Consider the following 16314-nt stretch of genomic DNA (forward strand, 5'->3'; position numbering starts at 1 on the left):
AAGAAGCTCTTTGGGCCTTCTGTGTTTCATACACACCATCATCTGTTTATTAAAACAACTAATGAACATTCAGTGTGTTACACTGCTTACACTGACAGGTACACCTTCTGAAGCAGCGAATGAAACACTTCATGGCTGATGACAGGCACATCAGGCATTTCACCCAGAGTACGCTTCTGTTATCAGGATGTACAGAAGAAGTCTTTCAGTTGAGTCGTCCAGCTTAAAGTAAACTGGAGTCTTTCAGGTGGGGGTCTCCTGCTCCTCATCCTGGCCTCTCTCGCTCTGTGTCCCCTCCGTTAGCTGCCATGTGGAGGTGAGTCCTCTATCCTGAAACACACAAACACATCAGCCCTGAAAACTGAGACACTTCATATCATAGTAAAGGTCAGTAATTCCACGTCAGCCCACCCACATACCTTGATGAGCACCCCCAGGGGGGTCAGGTCCTTTCTGAGAGTGTCACATGCTCTGAGGAGGGGCCCTCTCTCTGGGTAAAGTGCAGCTTTGCCAGTGGTAGGAGCGTCCTGACGTGCGAGTGCAAACGCTCGCACTTCACTCTGAAATGAGTCAGCTGCTCCACCACCCCCCCCAGCCTCCCACTGCTGGTCACCACATCCCCCTCCTGCACAGGATGGAGGAGCACTTTGTAACACCATTCTAATAATTCAAGTAATAAAGCGTTATTTGAATAGCACTTCATACACCAGGTGCAGCCCAAAGTGCTTTGACAACATGGCACACAGATCAAAACACTCCAAACATTCAAACCTATAAAAATGTAACTTATAACACAAAGATAATAATAAGGGGATTTTGTTAATAACCTAAAATTCATAAACCTATAAAACAATGAGAGATAAATGTAAATAAAACCCTATAAAGATACTTGGTCTTGGTCGTTGCCATTAGGCTCCTAATTGTACCATAACTTTTCAAACACATGAACGAGCCCCACTGAGTGACAGGTCATCAACGTGAACACACACCAGTTTATTTGACTTCGTCCCACACACACTCTCTCCTGCTGCCGGTTGAGAAGCTCATGAAAAGATAATGGATGTGTAAATGTTCAGACCTTACTCTGCAGCAGATCGACCCCGAACACATCCAAGATCTCTGAGATGTAGCTGATCATCGCTCCGAACACTGCGGGGCTCCGAGCCACGCCGTCACTCTGACACACACACACACACACACAGCATCCTATAGAGCTCATCCTGTGGATCTTATGACCTCAGTCTGTCATTGGATTGCATGTGAGCACTGTGCGTTACCTTGGAAACAGGCTGCAGCTGGCAGTTCCCGTGATGCACCAGGTTCATCACAGCGCTGACGGCTCTCGGGGTGTCGAAGTCGTCTGCCAGGGCTTTCAGCACGCTGGATTTAGTATCAGCCAGACTGAGAAACAAGAGGAAGGACTTTCTGAAACGGCTAAAGGTGCAGAAACAGCCTTACTTTGAAACGTGTTTTAGGGCAGATCCCGGCAAGACATCGAGACATAGGTTGCATCAATAGATTTGATTGACCTTGTAGTTTGATATGAACTCAGTCTCATTATCACTCTGACTTAAGAAATGAGTACGCTACAGCATTTTGGAAACAGTAATGTCATAACTAGCTGTGTAATTGAACAAAGAGTAAAAAATGCCCGACTAACATCTTATTGAGCCCTTCCAGACTAGCTAGAGGGACAACTCTGACAGCAATACAAACAATCGGATGATTGAAGCAAAATCAGATACTGTATTAAAGTGTGGAGTTGTTGCTACCTCTCCCAGAGAGATGCTTCCTGTACAGGCGTGCAGGGCAGCTGGCCCTTCATGTAGGCCGTTAGCGTCCTGCATGAAGGTGGAGATGGTTCCTAGAGCGGTGCGGGCCTCCACCATGCTGCTGTGGCTGTAGTCTATGGCTGTGGAGACAGCGCAACAAGTCAGATTTTCTAGTGTATTCAATGTTTACATCAAACATTCATACAGAGTATTTGGATTTCCCCACCTGATCTGTATCTGGACAGAAGACAGAACATCCGGAACTCGTTGGCAGAGTAGGACTGCAGGAAATCCTGATGGAATAAAAACAGCAGAAGAGACCGGTGGTTCCAAAAACACTGACTCAATAATAAGTGAGAATAATTTGTGAGGACTTTACCTTGATGCTGACGAAGTTCTTCAGAGACTTTGACATTTTCTCTGCACTGCCTCTCAGGTGTAAGTGTCCTGAAAACAAGAAATGGAGCGGGACAGATTGAAGAGCAGAAACACATGCCCTGACCTCAGTGTTCTGTGTGTACATCATGTTTGATGTACCACATATGTTCTTGAATAAAGAACAAAAAGTGGTTAAACAGTGTTACCTGAGTGGAGGAAGTAGTTAGCCCACTGTCCGCACTGATGGTAGGCTTCACTCTGAGCGATCTCGTTCTCATGGTGAGGAAAGGCCAGGTCGATCCCTCCGGAGTGGATATCCAGCTGGCTGCCAAACACCGAGCTGAACAACACGCAGGCCACACATTACAATCAGTAAAACGCCAATTACAGGTTCTTACAGACAAGAAACCAGCACCCTTCAGAGAAACCCAAACAGAAACAAGACTACAAGAAGCAGATCCAAACCTGGCGATGGTGGAGCACTCGATGTGCCAGCCTGGTCTTCCTCTGCCCCACGGAGACTCCCAGGACGGCTCCTTAGGTTTGGACCTCTTCCAGAGAGCAAAATCCCTCGAGTCTCGTTTATGTGTGCTGCCTGGAGAAGTGCAATAGATGTTGTGTGTAAATTCTAAAGATAATACTAAGGAGGAGGTGGAACCAGGTGGATGGCATAAGTAGTACTGGGTCAGGGACACAGAAGGTTCCTGTACTGTGGCAAAATGTATGACAGCGCTGTGAGCAGACTCACCAGCTTCTCCCTGAGGATCCACAGCTCCGACAAACTTGCCGTAACGATCGCCAATGGACTGGATGTCAAAATACACGTCACCTACAAGCAAGGAATTTGGTGAATGTTCACAACTGAAAGAAAGCCGGTAACACCTAGTGATTAGTGTACACACATCTGACCTTCTTCTGTGGCGTAGGCATGTCCATTTCTAATGATCCCTTCAATAAACGCAACAATATGATGCACATTCTCAGTGACTCTTAAATACACCGCAGGGGGAGTCACCTGAAAAATAAAGTGGATAGGAAAACACGTCACAGTGTGTCGCTCACAGCAGATCACTGTTTAACCAAATCAGTATTTATGCGTACGCCTCACTTAGAGAAACTAAACTGTTGGTGTAAATGATCATTTGGACAATTCAGGACATGCTGGTCGAGTAACAACACATCCTACATTTTGAATACATATTATCTATCCTAAGAGATGCTTCCACTTGATCTATATGAAGTGACCCTTCATGTCAGGCTTTTCGGTAGCACACCTGTGACCTTTTCACACACCTTTAAAGACAGCATATCCCTCTTGAATTCATCCTCATAGATTGAAGCTAAAACGCTGGGGGAAACATTCTCCTGTAAGCAAGGGAAAGATCATTTGAGAGTGAAAACACTTCTAAAACCACGGAACAGGGTTAGGGCCACACCAAAAATAAGAACATGTTCTGACTTTAATCTCAGAATTCTGAGAAATAATTTAGGATTCTGAGATTATAGTCAGAACTTAACATCTGCTTTGCTTTTGGTCACATCCCAAAGTGTGGATCTAATCCTCTTTCGTATAAAACAACAGTCTTCAGAAGGACACTCTCTTACCTCCCAGCTTCTTCTGATGATTTTATCATCCACGTCAGTGATCACCATAGCATGGATCACAGTGATGCCAAACAACCTGGACAGGATCCTCTGCAGGATATCAAACCTGACATATGAGCTGTGGAAAGACACCCACAGATTGAGCTGAGGCACATTTCACAATCCGTGCCTTTACAAACCATTATTGAATATCATTACCATGCATGACCCAGGTGTGCATGGTCGTATACGGTTGGTCCACAGCTATACCTGTAACACAACACATAAACAATAAGTAAGGCAGTTCTACATCTGTGTATACTCACTATTTAACCATGTTCCGTACCAGGTAGCTACTCCCTCTCTGGCCAGGATCAGAGGCTCTTTCTGCTTGGTCAGGCTGTTGAAAGTCTTTAAACCCGTGGCAGCCCCGCTGGGTCTTACCCATGCCCTGGCTGAAGCGCCGCTGCAGGATCCGTTACATCTGACACTGACAGCCCCGGAGACACAGAGGACCTTCGCTATCCGGAACTCCGACCTTACCCACAACCTCAACATACTGCGACCTCGCTGTATGCAGCTACATGCGCACTGATAGCTTAGCCTAGCTTCTAGACTCACACCTATGACATGAACATAGGGAACAGATTGACATGTAAGTGAACGCAGCGACCTTTGTATACACAGTCTACGGTAGCGACAGAGCCCAGCGCTATTTCAACGACTGCTTTACATGGACGCTGCAGTCCCTTAGTGCATGAAGCCAAAAGGGCCTGACGTTTCTGGGCCGATAGCGCATGCGCATTCGAGTTTTCCCTAAGCCCCGCCTCCGATCCCCCGCTCAGAAAATAACCCTGGTTACGGTTTGTAGCGCATTTCATAACTTTAATAATGATTAAAAAAAGGGCAATACAAGTTGTTTATTTTGCCAAAAACAATACGCTGATTTACAGAGGTCTCTCTCCTAATGTAAATCAATGGGAGAAAGAGTCGTGTGGCTGTAAAAAACGTCACATAGGCTGTATTATTTCAGGCCATTACAGAAAATCGGGATTCACTGTTTTCAGCTGCGTTTCAGTCCTCTCCACATTTCTCGCGAGAGTCGGAAACCGGAAGGGTTCGGACGTGTCATGTGATATCCTCTTGCTGGTGTTTGAGTAGCTATGTCAAAATAATTCATTTTTTTAAAAAGACGGGTTTTGAAGAGCGTCACGTTTGATCCAAAAGGACCTTTACAAGATGCAGAACGTGATAAACACGGTGAAAGGGACGGCTCTGGGTGTGGCGGAGTTTCTCACTCCAGTGTTGAAGGTAAGCTACGTGAGCTAACGTTAGCTTGTTTATAAGTGGTGGCTTCTGTCAGGTGAGCATGCACACATTTTAGAAGCTAGAGGTCTAACGGTAACATTCATTTGTGTCACTGTCATGTTAGGCTGTCCATGGATACAAGTGCATTACCCTCTTGCACATTTACAGCTGGTTCATGCTGTATCTCAAAGCCCCCACATCCCTGTTATGCAGTTCTGGTTTTGTTCTCTTTGTATTGTTCTCTATAATCTTTTTATTCTTGTCTATGTTTTTCTATTCATCCCAGGAATCGAAGTTCAAAGAGACTGGAGTCATTACACCGGAAGAGGTGAGAGCAAACCTGTTGTGCAATGCAAGAATTTCCAAAATACTTTACTCAAGTACTGAAGTTCAGTACGTGAGTAAAGTGCTTGTTCTTTGAGTATTTTCACATTGTGCTACCTTATAGTTTAACCTCACTACAGTTCTTAGGCAAATGTGGTACTTAAATGTACATATATGAATACTAATACTTTAGTATATATGATTATAGGTTGAGCTACCCAGTAGTGTCTAAAGTTATTTACATAAACCCCACTTTTACCACATTGAAGTGATGAACACAATAAATAATCAATAATTAAAATACAATAATGTGAAATATATGCTGCTTAAATGGGCCATTCTGCACAATGAGTACTTTGCTTTTGCTAGTTAAAGTATGTTATGGTTCTAATACTCTAACTTTTACTTAAGTAAGTAAATATTCCGAGTACTTCTTCCATCTAGTAGTATTTCTTTACTTTTATTCAAATATCAAATCCTACAGCTTGTTATCTATTGAATGATACTCAACCCTTTCTATTTCTATTTCAGTTTGTCGCAGCAGGAGATCATTTGGTGCACCATTGCCCCACATGGAAATGGTGAGTGTTCACGTGGAGGTGAATCACAGATATGTTCATTTCTGATGGTAGGGTCCCTGTGGAGTACCACGGAGGGGAGGTGAGCTCATACACTGGAGTGGAGCTGGGTTCTGTTGGTAGTAGCCTGTTAATGCTAAACCTTTAGTCCACAACACCAAGTAAAACAAGTATTACATTTCAGCTCATTCAGCTTGTGTTCCTCTTTGATATAAATGCTCAGCAAACCTGCAACTGTGGACCTACATTTTTAAAGTAATGTGTTTGTGTCTGTGGTTCCACCCTCCGTTAGGGCCACTGGGGAGGAAGTCAAGGTGAAGCCATATCTGCCGCAGGATAAACAGTTTCTCCTGACACGCAATGGTAAGAAGTGAGGACTAAATAAACGGCCATTATTGTAAAGGCACCTTTTATACCTTAACTTCCAGCACTACTTCCTCCGGTGTGTGTTGACTGTGTGCTGACGATGTGTCTGCTGTCTTTCAGTTCCTTGTTACAAGCGCTGTAAACAGATGGAGTATTCAGATGAGCTGGAAGCCATCATTGAAGAGGATGATGGAGACGGGGGTTGGGTGGACACTTACCACAACTCAGGTTGGTCACCATCAACATTCAGAGCACGGTTTCACCTAGTCAGAAACCCCGATCAGATAACACATTTTCTAACTCAAAGTAAGGGGTTGCTGTGGACTCTTTGCGCTTCAAATACACACACAGTAAAAACGACGGCTTGGGGACATGACTGAAAAGGTCATTTTTATTCGTGGTTAATTTTAGTTTTTGTTTTGTAGGTGTGTTAGGAGTCACAGATGCTGTACGAGAGATCTCCCTGGACAATAATAAGGTATGCTTTAACATTTCTGTGGTTTTGTGGTGCTAGGGTAGGCAGTGTCTCCTCTTTCCAAGCACAGTCAAACAGCCTTGGGAGAGCATTATGGGTATGATAAGGCAGCTCTTAGATAGGACAATGAAACAATCTTTTCTTCAGACAATAACAGGTCAGTCTGACTCTGCAGGGACAGGACAGACAGTGTGTTGTAGTCTGGTGTTGATTAGGAGTGGTTATTGAGAGGGACGGGGGAAGAGACCTTGTTGTTCGCGGCAGAGGTCATGAAGAACCACTAATACTTATATCAACCTGGAAGTGGGCAGGATATGTCCCTTTTTTAGGTTCAGTTTTGAGGTATCTTTACCTTATGCTCCTCTAGGACAAGAATATGAACGCCAAATCTGCAGCATGTTGTGATGATGATGATGATGATGAAGAAGAGGGAGAAGCAGCCGATATGGAAGGTACTTGTATCCAACCAGTAATGAAGCGTTTTATTTTATAAGTATGACAGCCTCCCACTGTTCCTACTGCTTTATTTCAGAGTACGAGGAGAGCGGCCTGTTGGAGACAGATGAGGTAAACGTCTCGACGGGTCGCAGCATGACATTTGGTCACCCCCTGTTCACCACCAGCTCACGCTTCTCTCCTCTGTGTAGGCCACCTTGGACACCAGTAAAATGGTTGAAGCCAAAGCAGAGCCGGGGAGTGAAGACGCCATCCTCCAGACTCGAACATACGACCTGTACATCACATACGATAAATACTACCAGACCCCTCGACTGTGGCTCTTTGGATATGATGAAGTACGGGAGCCCTTTGTTCCAAAGGAGTATTTAACGCACCTTCTACCAAATCTCAGCTTTCATACAGCTCACTGTTCGAGTACTCTGAAGTTTTATGTTAGACATTTTCAGAATCAGAATCAGAAGTACTTGTGATAATGATTGGCGTGAGTCGTATTGATTAGCATATGCTGACAATAGCTATAGAAAACCTCTTAGCTGTGGTTTTGAGGATGCTGAATCAATTTCTTGCATTTTTAGGAAAGAAATTCAGTCTTGGATCCCCTAAACATTTAAAATCGACCCCAAACTGATAAAAGTCGTCACGAATGGAGTACATATATGGCCACTTTCTGGGTAAAACTGACATTTTTGTGTCAGAAATGGATTCAACTTCTTCAATACCCCCAAAAATACTCCAAAATTGTCCACATCTGCCAAGCCAACTTTTAACTCCTGTCTGCGTTGCTAGTTAATGCTACTTATTGTTTCCACATGGACACAACACTGTTAACTCTCTGCTCATCAAGCTGTGTTGTCCCCCAGGATAGACAACCTCTGACTGTAGACCAGATGTACGAGGACATTAGCCAGGACCACGTGAAGAAGACAGTCACCATTGAGAACCACCCCAACCTTCCCCCACCTGCCATGTGCTCTGTCCACCCCTGCAGGTGAGCAAGACACTTCGCTGTCTTTCTTTCGATGCACTTATGGGATCTTGTTTGATAGTATAAATATAAAATGTGGATGTTTATCACAGACATGCTGAAGTGATGAAAAAGATCATCGAGACGGTGGCAGAGGGAGGAGGAGAGCTGGGAGTGCATATGTATCCTTTCATGGTGAAAACCACCATACAGTCTTCTTCATATGCAACCATTTTGATTGCCTGTTATTGTTACTATAGACAATTGTGTTAGTTTTCCTTTACCGCAGCCTTCAGGTATCTGCTCATTTTTCTCAAGTTTGTCCAGGCCGTCATTCCCACAATAGAATATGACTACACAAGACACTTCACCATGTAGCTTCATACGCGTGCTTCTGCTAATGCATCGTTAGAAAGAGGGGCTCTTCAGCCTCTATGTCCAGAGTATGTCTGGTTTTTGGAGTGTTTAAGAACCGGGAGGTGTGTGACAAAGCTGTCTGTTAAAGGAACAATCTGACATTTTGGGCAGCAGTCTTGTTTTCAGAGAAACCCAGAGTCAGATCAACTTGGGTTTGTCTGTGTGGATTCATGTGTGCTGTCTAACTGATACTAGCCTAGCAGTGGCAGGAACAGTTGGAGCTGTCTTATTTTCATGTTGTATTGTTTTTATTCCACCAGTGGAAAAATGGAAATGTAAAATTCACGTACTTGGAACTATTTATAATCCGCCTGCAAGCTAACAACAATTTATTTTGGTTCTCACACTGTGGCTCATAGTCTCTGCTTACTTCTGGGCTTTGTGCTAAGCTAGGCTAACCACATTCTGGAAACCTCTGTACTGGACAACACTGATTTGTATCTGACTCTGGGAAAGACTGCAGACCAGGCTCTATGTCTGAGGGTTCTCTACAGGTTTACGGATGTGACCACCAAGTGGTGGAATCTCAAGTTCTTTGTAGATGCCATTATTGAAACTCACTCCATTCCACACTACTTGAAATATAAGAGTCCATATCCGCAAATAAATAGACATTGGTTGTTTAAATTTGAGCTTCTTGAGATAGAATTATGTCCCCTGGAAACCGCTCTCTGCTGCTGCTGGAAACTGATGAGAAGTTGGAGGCCATAAAAACCAAAAGAATGAGCCCTGCATTAAGGTCCTTCACGGCCTTTAGTCATCTGTTTATATACATCTGTTTCTTGTACAACGACGCATAATATTCAGAGGAAAAACATCAAATCTGGTCACAGCTATGGGTACGGAAATGATATTCTGAATGTGTCTGTATCTAGTTCTGCTACCATGCCCCACGGCAGGGCTTATTATTGCTTCCATTTTGGTGCACTTTCTAGAAGGCATGGCTGAAGTCTGCTGATGTAAATGAGCTCTTTATGCCGGTTTGTCTTAATACTTCATTCTCTGAATGTGTAGATGGCCAGACCTTTTGGATCATACATGGTTTTTGTGGTAAGCTCCTATGGTTTTTTGTGTCCGCACAATGTCCCTCCTGTGTAGCTTGTGTCAGAAGCAGAGACACTATTTTCAGTTTCTGGCTCTGAGAGCTGTGTGAAGGCTGCCTCTATTGTGCAGCATTTCCCCAAACAAATGAATTATTTTATTGTCATAAGCCTCTCTATTTACTTCAATAAATCCTTCAATGAATATCTGGTCTAGTTTATTGAAACGATTTTGTTTCATTCCTGTATGTGGCTCAATAGACTACATGTATTCAACAGTACTCTCTACATAAAATACCTGATCTGTAATGCTTGCTTTACTTGTATTCTGTTGGTTTGATGAAATATTCACCTAATAAAGACTTTATCAAATATTGCAAAAAGAAGATTTGTTTGCTTACTGGGGTTTTGGTGGGTGTGCAATTGTATAACATCCTTATTTCTTCTAGAGTCTAAATAGGCTCCATAAACCGTCCTGGTAGAAAAAACCCAACAATACTTTATCAGAACTTTACTTTCAGGAAACAGAAGAAGTTGCGTATCAGTGACAGACTGATAGCTGCAGCTGCACTCTGAGGCCAGCAGGGGGCGGCGGTGTGCAGCACACAGCAGCAGCAGCAGCACCACAGAAGCAGCAGCAGTATGCCGTCAGACAGCAGCGTGCTGTGGAGGTCATGCCTGGGAGTTGAACATGTCGGTGCTGGAGCCCACTTTCCTGCTCTGTGTGTTCGGCTTCTTCTCCAGCCTGCGGCCGTCGGAGCCCTTCCTCACCGCCTTCCTGCTGGGTCCGGACCACAACCTGACGGAGGCTCAGGTAGGCTTAGCTAGCCGGGCTAAAGGCTGTGCGCGCTCATTAGCACTGACAGCTTTACCTTGCGTTACTTACTGACGCAATAACCGTAACACAAAGTGAATGATGTGTTATTGTGGGGGAATTGATTCATTTCTTAGTAGTTCTGCTTCCTTTATAATGAGCATTTTGCTTGTTTATTCGGAAGAGGAAAAACTACGATGTCAGCAAAGGTAAAAAAGTTCTTAAATGTCTCCCTCAGAATTCTGAGTGAATTCATTTCTCATGTGGCCCTCATCCTCTCATGTCCTCTGATTATCCGTCTGTTTACATTGGAGGCTACTGATGAATGTGTACATTGGAAACAAGACACTTAAAATATAGCCGTCTTTGAAAATGAACACCTTCACATCTCTTTTAGACATCTGAATGATCTAGCTTTTGGTCCGTCCCTAAACACTGTCCTCATGTGACCCGCATGCTCTTCTGTATTAAGGATATATGTGTCGCAAAATACCTTTTCTTTGAATGTCACACCACAAGAGCTCTTTGTGTCAGGGCTGGACTGCATTGACACCCTTTCCTCTTGCTCAACATGTTTCCTCATCATGCCTTTACCCTCCACAGTGTCGCAGCATGCAGGTTACACCTGGAGTTACACCTGTCCGCTCACTACATGCAGATACATAGACAAACAAACATTACCATGCAAACACATATGCATGGTAATGTGTTACTTGTGATGCCCTAGTGTGCAAATGACATCTATTCAGTGCCATTGTTTGACTTGTTATGGCAAAATAGGCAAGAATTTGCAGTTATGCAACAGATTTACTGCTCGACCCACTCCTAATCATGAGGCTTGGTGGACCGTGAAATGAATTAAGTTTTAGAGATACTTGCTACCAGAATAATCCCTTATTAAGAAATAATCATATCCTTTTGGATTTCTGGTTAATCTTAAAATAATCACGTCCACGAGGTTAGCAGAGAAAACCCAACTCAAAAAGGGGAGCAGCAACAAAGTGACTGCCCTAAGTGAAGTTAACTAAGGTGCCTAGTTACTGTCAGATATCCATACTTCATACCGGTTCTGAAGTCATAGGAAAATTGCTTCATAAGCATTTCATTTTTACTAAAGGTCACAGTTCATTCAGTGTGAGGAAATGTAGAAAGTGTATGAAGATATCAGCCACCGAAATGTGATGCGTCATTCCTTTACTTTGACTCTAGGCCCAAGCAATCACCACAAGCCCCCAGGGGTACTTACTGGGGTCCTTGTCGTTACGCATAACCCCAGATATGCTGTATGTCGCAACACATCTCCAGTACAGGTGAACAAGTGAAACAGCCAAAGTTACGCAAGTGCTCTCGCTTTTTCCTGCTCGGGGAAATGAACACGGAACAACTCTGGATGGAAAAATACCGGAGGTGGAGATTAACGGTCTTGTGATTTAGGCTCCATTCCAATACGGCCCCTGCACCCTTTCACTCGACAACAAAGGATTCCAATGACTTTCAGAAGGAAAATCACACTAAATTATTTGGTGCCTTTTTCTGTTTTGTCTGTCTCTGCCAGGACTTTAAAACTTCTAAATCGACTCAAAATTCCTGAAAATAAGCTCACTGGGAGTACCAATATGGCAACCTTCTGGTTAAAACTGAAATTGTGGATCCTGAAAACCTTGATACTGCCTTATCTACAGAGGTCATGATTAGGTGGCCCTTTTCTTAAAACTAAAGACTGGCTCTAACTCTATCTGTTTTTTGCAGGTTGTTAATGAAATCTACCCCATATGGACGTATTCCTACCTGGTGTTGCTGTTCCCTGTCTTCCTGGCCACGGACTACCTGTGTTATAAGCCGGTGCTGGTGCTGCAGGCCACCAGCTTAGTGGTGACGTATGTGATGCTGCTGAAGGTGCGGGGCCTGCTGGCCATGCAGCTGCTGGAGTTCTTCTTCGGGCTGGCCACAGCCTCGGAGGTGGCGTACTACTCGTACATATACAGCGTGGTGGAGCCGGCGCTCTACCAGAAGGTGACGGGGTACTGCCGCAGCGTCACTCTGTTCGGGTCTGCGGCCGGCTCTCTGACCGGACAGCTGCTGCTCTCTCTGGCCAAAGTTCGGCTGGTGCACCTCGTCATCATCACTCTGGCATCATCTGCCTTAGCCTTCGTCGCTCCCTGGTTCCTGCCCATGCCCAAGAGGAGCTTGTTTTTCCACATGAGCCCGGGAGCGGCGGAGGGAGGGGCACGCAGCAGCACCGCCCTGTTGGAGAAGGATTCCGAGAGAGAGCTGCCTCTGAACGGTGTCTCCACAGTGAGTGACGTCCTAAACAATAAGCAGTAACTGTTTCTATTGCTCACAGCATGAACCCTGCCTCCCCCTCTCTCCATGCAGATATCCGGTTCCTCTGAGACAGGAAGTCATGGCGGTGGATTTGTGGAGGTGTTACGGATTCTCTTTGATGACTTCCTGCAGTGCTACAGATGTGGGCCCCTATTGGCCTGGTCTCTGTGGTGGGCCCTGGCCACCTGCGGCTACTTCCAGGTGATCAACTACGCCCAGGCACTGTGGGAGAACGTCCGTCCATCCCAGGACTACGAGATCTACAACGGCTACGTGGAGACGGTGTCCACCCTGCTGGGTAAGGGTGCCGACTCATCAGGTCAAAAGCTGTGTAGCCATTTACTTTAGAGAGTGTCTAACCTCTTTCTGCCGCTCCACAGGGGCCCTGGCTGCTCTGCTGGTGGGCTGCCTGCCTCTGAGCTGGACTCAGTGGGGGGAGCTGGCTCTGTGTGTGCTCTCCCTGCTCATGGCTGTGTGTGTGTTTGTCATGGACACCGTGAGGAACATCTGGCTGTGTTACGCCTCATACATCGTCTTCAGAGCTACCTACATGCTGCTCATCACCATGGCTACGTGAGTGCCACGAGGCAATGAGCATGTTCATTTAGATGAATGAACAACTGGAAGGAGGACCAAAGGTCAAAGGCTCCACAGGTTGGGACAGGTAGATCACTATAGACCTAGACCTGTGTTCATACTGGGCAGCATTGCCTCTCAGTTTTCCCCTGTCCCTCCCTGAAGGCCTTAATCAGGTGTGCATTGGACTCAGGTGTGGTGAAGGGGGCGGGGCCCAAGGGGAACAAAGGGAGAGGGAAATGTTTGGTGTGAAAAGGTTTTGGTCCAGGAGGAAGCAGCAAAAAGGCAGCCTAGCCTTTAGCTGGAGGGGTATTTATCTAACTGTGGGTACAGTTACCCTGTAAGGAGGGGGTGTTGAGATAGGGCTAGCTGGAGGAACCTTGAGAGCCCCGGAACCTGAGGAATCAGCATCTACTCAGCCCCAGAGCCAATGCCCCTGTTTTTTGGACAGCGGCTGGTGAGGGTTTTTTTGTGGATATGTTTCTTCTTGTTTCTGGAATATATTTCTGCTTCTTTTGGGAATATTCCTCCTATCATAAAGACTGCATTTTGGACATTTCATTCAGAATTACTCCAGAATGATGTGTCACTATGCTCAGAAACTGTAGCAGCCATTGACTTAAATGTGTCATCATTAGACACAAGGTCCACAATAAGAAGCCCTTTCATTTCTATGTGCTTTAATAAGATTTGAGAAGTGTGGGAACGAGCCATAAAACCAAACATGAGCGGAATGGAATCATCAGGGGTTCTTGGTTGAATTTCGCTTTCTGAGCAACAGCACTCCTGATAGTTTAGTTTAAGAGTAATTGGAGACACTGGCCTTAACCTTCCTCGCATATTGTCCCTCAGATACCAGATCGCAGCCAGCCTCAGCATGCAGCGCTACGCCCTGGTGTTCGGAGTGAACACCTTCATGGCGCTGCTGCTGCAGACCCTGCTCACCGTGGTGGTGGTGGACTCCGCTGGCCTCGGCCTCGACGTCTTCACACAGGTAACAATACTTTTGTTGCTTTAACAAATGTTTTCACAAATAGAGTTTGTATTATAAAAACATGTGGTGGACAATAGTCGAGTAATACCTTTGCCGATTCTTACAATTTTGGAGAGGTTTTGGGGGTTATTGGGATGCATGTTGAGGGTTAAAAATGGCAATTGAATCCAAACTTGAACTCCCGGTCGGCGGAGTTTGATAAGTTTGGGTTCATTTTTGGAAGACGTAGACTCTGGATCATTTGGATTGTACAGATTGCCTATTTATTTGAAAACTGCACAGATAATAATGTGCGCTCTCTTTGTCCAATGGTTGCAACCATACAACAAATATGGCCACTGTAACTGAGAATGTCAGAAATGGATTCAGCATCCTCATAACCCCCAACATCGCTTACTTTTCTACTATTGTTACAAAGGCTGTACTGCCATTCATTTCATATGATGCACTTTAGCTAATTGTGCAAATTGCCCAATATATGCAAGTTAGCTTTCCGGTAGTTTCATTCGCTAACGACCGTGTTTCCTTCCCCTAGTTCCTCATCTATGGCTGCTACTTTGCTGTCATTTCTCTGGTGTTCCTGCTCGCTGGGCTGTACAAACTGGCCTCCAGACGGCGCTGCAAACAGAGGCAGGCTGACAGCCGGGCAGATCACGAGTCAGACTCTCCTTCAGCACAGGACGCCAGCTCCAGCAGATAGGTCTTTATGATAGACGTGAATTGTCTTTCTATGCTTGAGCCCCATGGGTGAGCGATGCTTCTGTCAGGTTTATTTTTCCCCGTTTTGTTATTGCTGGCAGGAAGTGTACAATGGGCTCATTCCAATAGGTTTGGTGAGAACCCCCTGCCTGCTGTGTGAAGATACTGAGAGCACATGTGCAGAATGACCCAACAATGAGTTGGGTGATAGTCATTCTTATGTTTACATCAACGGCCCTTTTACTTTTCATTCAAATGCGAGTTTGAATGAAAAGTTTATGCAGCTTTAAGAAATCTGAAATTGGATAATGTAATGAATGTTCAGAATTCCATTTCTGTCCATCTCCAGCTGCCTTAATGTGAAGAGCTAAGTGAACACGAAGGACGGTTCCTTCTGAACGGTACAGCTGTTACCGCGACACCAGCCTTATTCTGAAGGCTTTGTTTTCCCTTCTGTAGTTACATGCGTTGTGTAAAGGAGTATCTGCTATATCAACGTGACTGACACTGTTACATTGTTGGTTATTGGCCTGTTTTTTACTGCACTGAAAGACATGTCACTCTGTGGAGATCATGGATGTATTAGAATAGTACTAATATGTTTAAACTGTATCATTAAGTTCTAAGCTCATTACTGCTGCAATTTGACACATGACTTCACCACCGCTGAGCTAAAGGCGGCTAATGTTGGGATGATGTTTAGTCCTCATCTAGAAACTCGTTAGCACCCCCTGTTCTGTGATTCAGCAGTGGGGTATTTACTGATGTATGTTGTGTCATAGAACATAGTCTCTTGAGCTTGTGTTAACAGCAGCCGTTATTTCAAAAACACATCCAGAGAACTTAAAGATGCCAGATCCCTAACAGAAGGCGTAAGCTGCTGACTCATTTCTGGGTTTTCGGACTCATTCCTGCACCACTTTTTTTCTGTTAAACAGAAATAAGCAAATGTATTTAAACTTATGACTTTTCGCTGTGCGAAGGAGCCCCACCCCGACCCCCTGTGTCCCAGGAGGCTGCTGCAGTGCCCCTACTGTCCACATGTTGTCTCATAGTGAAGACACTGGTGTGTGTGTGTGTGTGGTGTGGTGTGGTGGCAGCCCTACAGGAAATTGTGTGTAGTTGTTATGGTACCATGAACATGTTGCCAAAGGTGTACACGCACACACTTTGTGGGGCTTGTAACATTCCTAGTTGCTGTCTCTGCATAGCCATCATAAATAAATACTGTATTTTGATAT

The 16314-nt window shown here is 44.9% G+C and overlaps 3 protein-coding genes across 3 annotated transcripts; 2 read left to right on the plus strand and 1 right to left on the minus strand.

Annotated features, from left to right (window-relative positions):
* Positions 1 to 9: 9 nt before the first annotated feature.
* On the minus strand, positions 10 to 4783 carry cars2 (cysteinyl-tRNA synthetase 2, mitochondrial). Its single transcript, XM_063877528.1, is given in 17 exon segments — positions 10 to 330; positions 420 to 568; positions 571 to 625; positions 1079 to 1177; positions 1278 to 1401; positions 1773 to 1831; positions 1833 to 1912; positions 1999 to 2065; positions 2152 to 2219; positions 2357 to 2490; positions 2616 to 2745; positions 2899 to 2979; positions 3060 to 3165; positions 3444 to 3515; positions 3756 to 3873; positions 3954 to 4004; positions 4081 to 4783. Coding segments are annotated over 17 exon segments (1692 nt in total). The 5' UTR covers positions 4293 to 4783; the 3' UTR covers positions 10 to 243.
* atg3 (autophagy related 3) lies at positions 4694 to 10051 on the plus strand. The gene is made up of 12 exons (XM_063877529.1): positions 4694 to 5045; positions 5329 to 5370; positions 5898 to 5947; positions 6237 to 6307; positions 6431 to 6538; positions 6736 to 6788; positions 7153 to 7237; positions 7318 to 7352; positions 7433 to 7579; positions 8105 to 8232; positions 8322 to 8390; positions 8505 to 10051. Exons 1-12 carry the CDS (start codon positions 4974 to 4976, stop codon positions 8584 to 8586), a joined length of 942 nt encoding a protein of 313 aa, XP_063733599.1. The 5' UTR covers positions 4694 to 4973; the 3' UTR covers positions 8587 to 10051.
* A 228-nt stretch (positions 10052 to 10279) lies between these two features.
* slc19a2 (solute carrier family 19 member 2) lies at positions 10280 to 16313 on the plus strand. Its single transcript, XM_063877622.1, has 6 exons — positions 10280 to 10479; positions 12229 to 12774; positions 12856 to 13102; positions 13185 to 13377; positions 14233 to 14374; positions 14910 to 16313. The coding sequence occupies exons 1-6, from the start codon at positions 10357 to 10359 to the stop codon at positions 15072 to 15074; spliced, it is 1416 nt and encodes a 471-aa protein (XP_063733692.1). The 5' UTR covers positions 10280 to 10356; the 3' UTR covers positions 15075 to 16313.
* The last annotated feature ends 1 nt before the right edge of the window (position 16314 follows it).

Source organism: Eleginops maclovinus, chromosome 24, assembly GCF_036324505.1.
Source record: "Eleginops maclovinus isolate JMC-PN-2008 ecotype Puerto Natales chromosome 24, JC_Emac_rtc_rv5, whole genome shotgun sequence".
NCBI classification, from domain to species: Eukaryota; Metazoa; Chordata; class Actinopteri; order Perciformes; family Eleginopidae; genus Eleginops; species Eleginops maclovinus.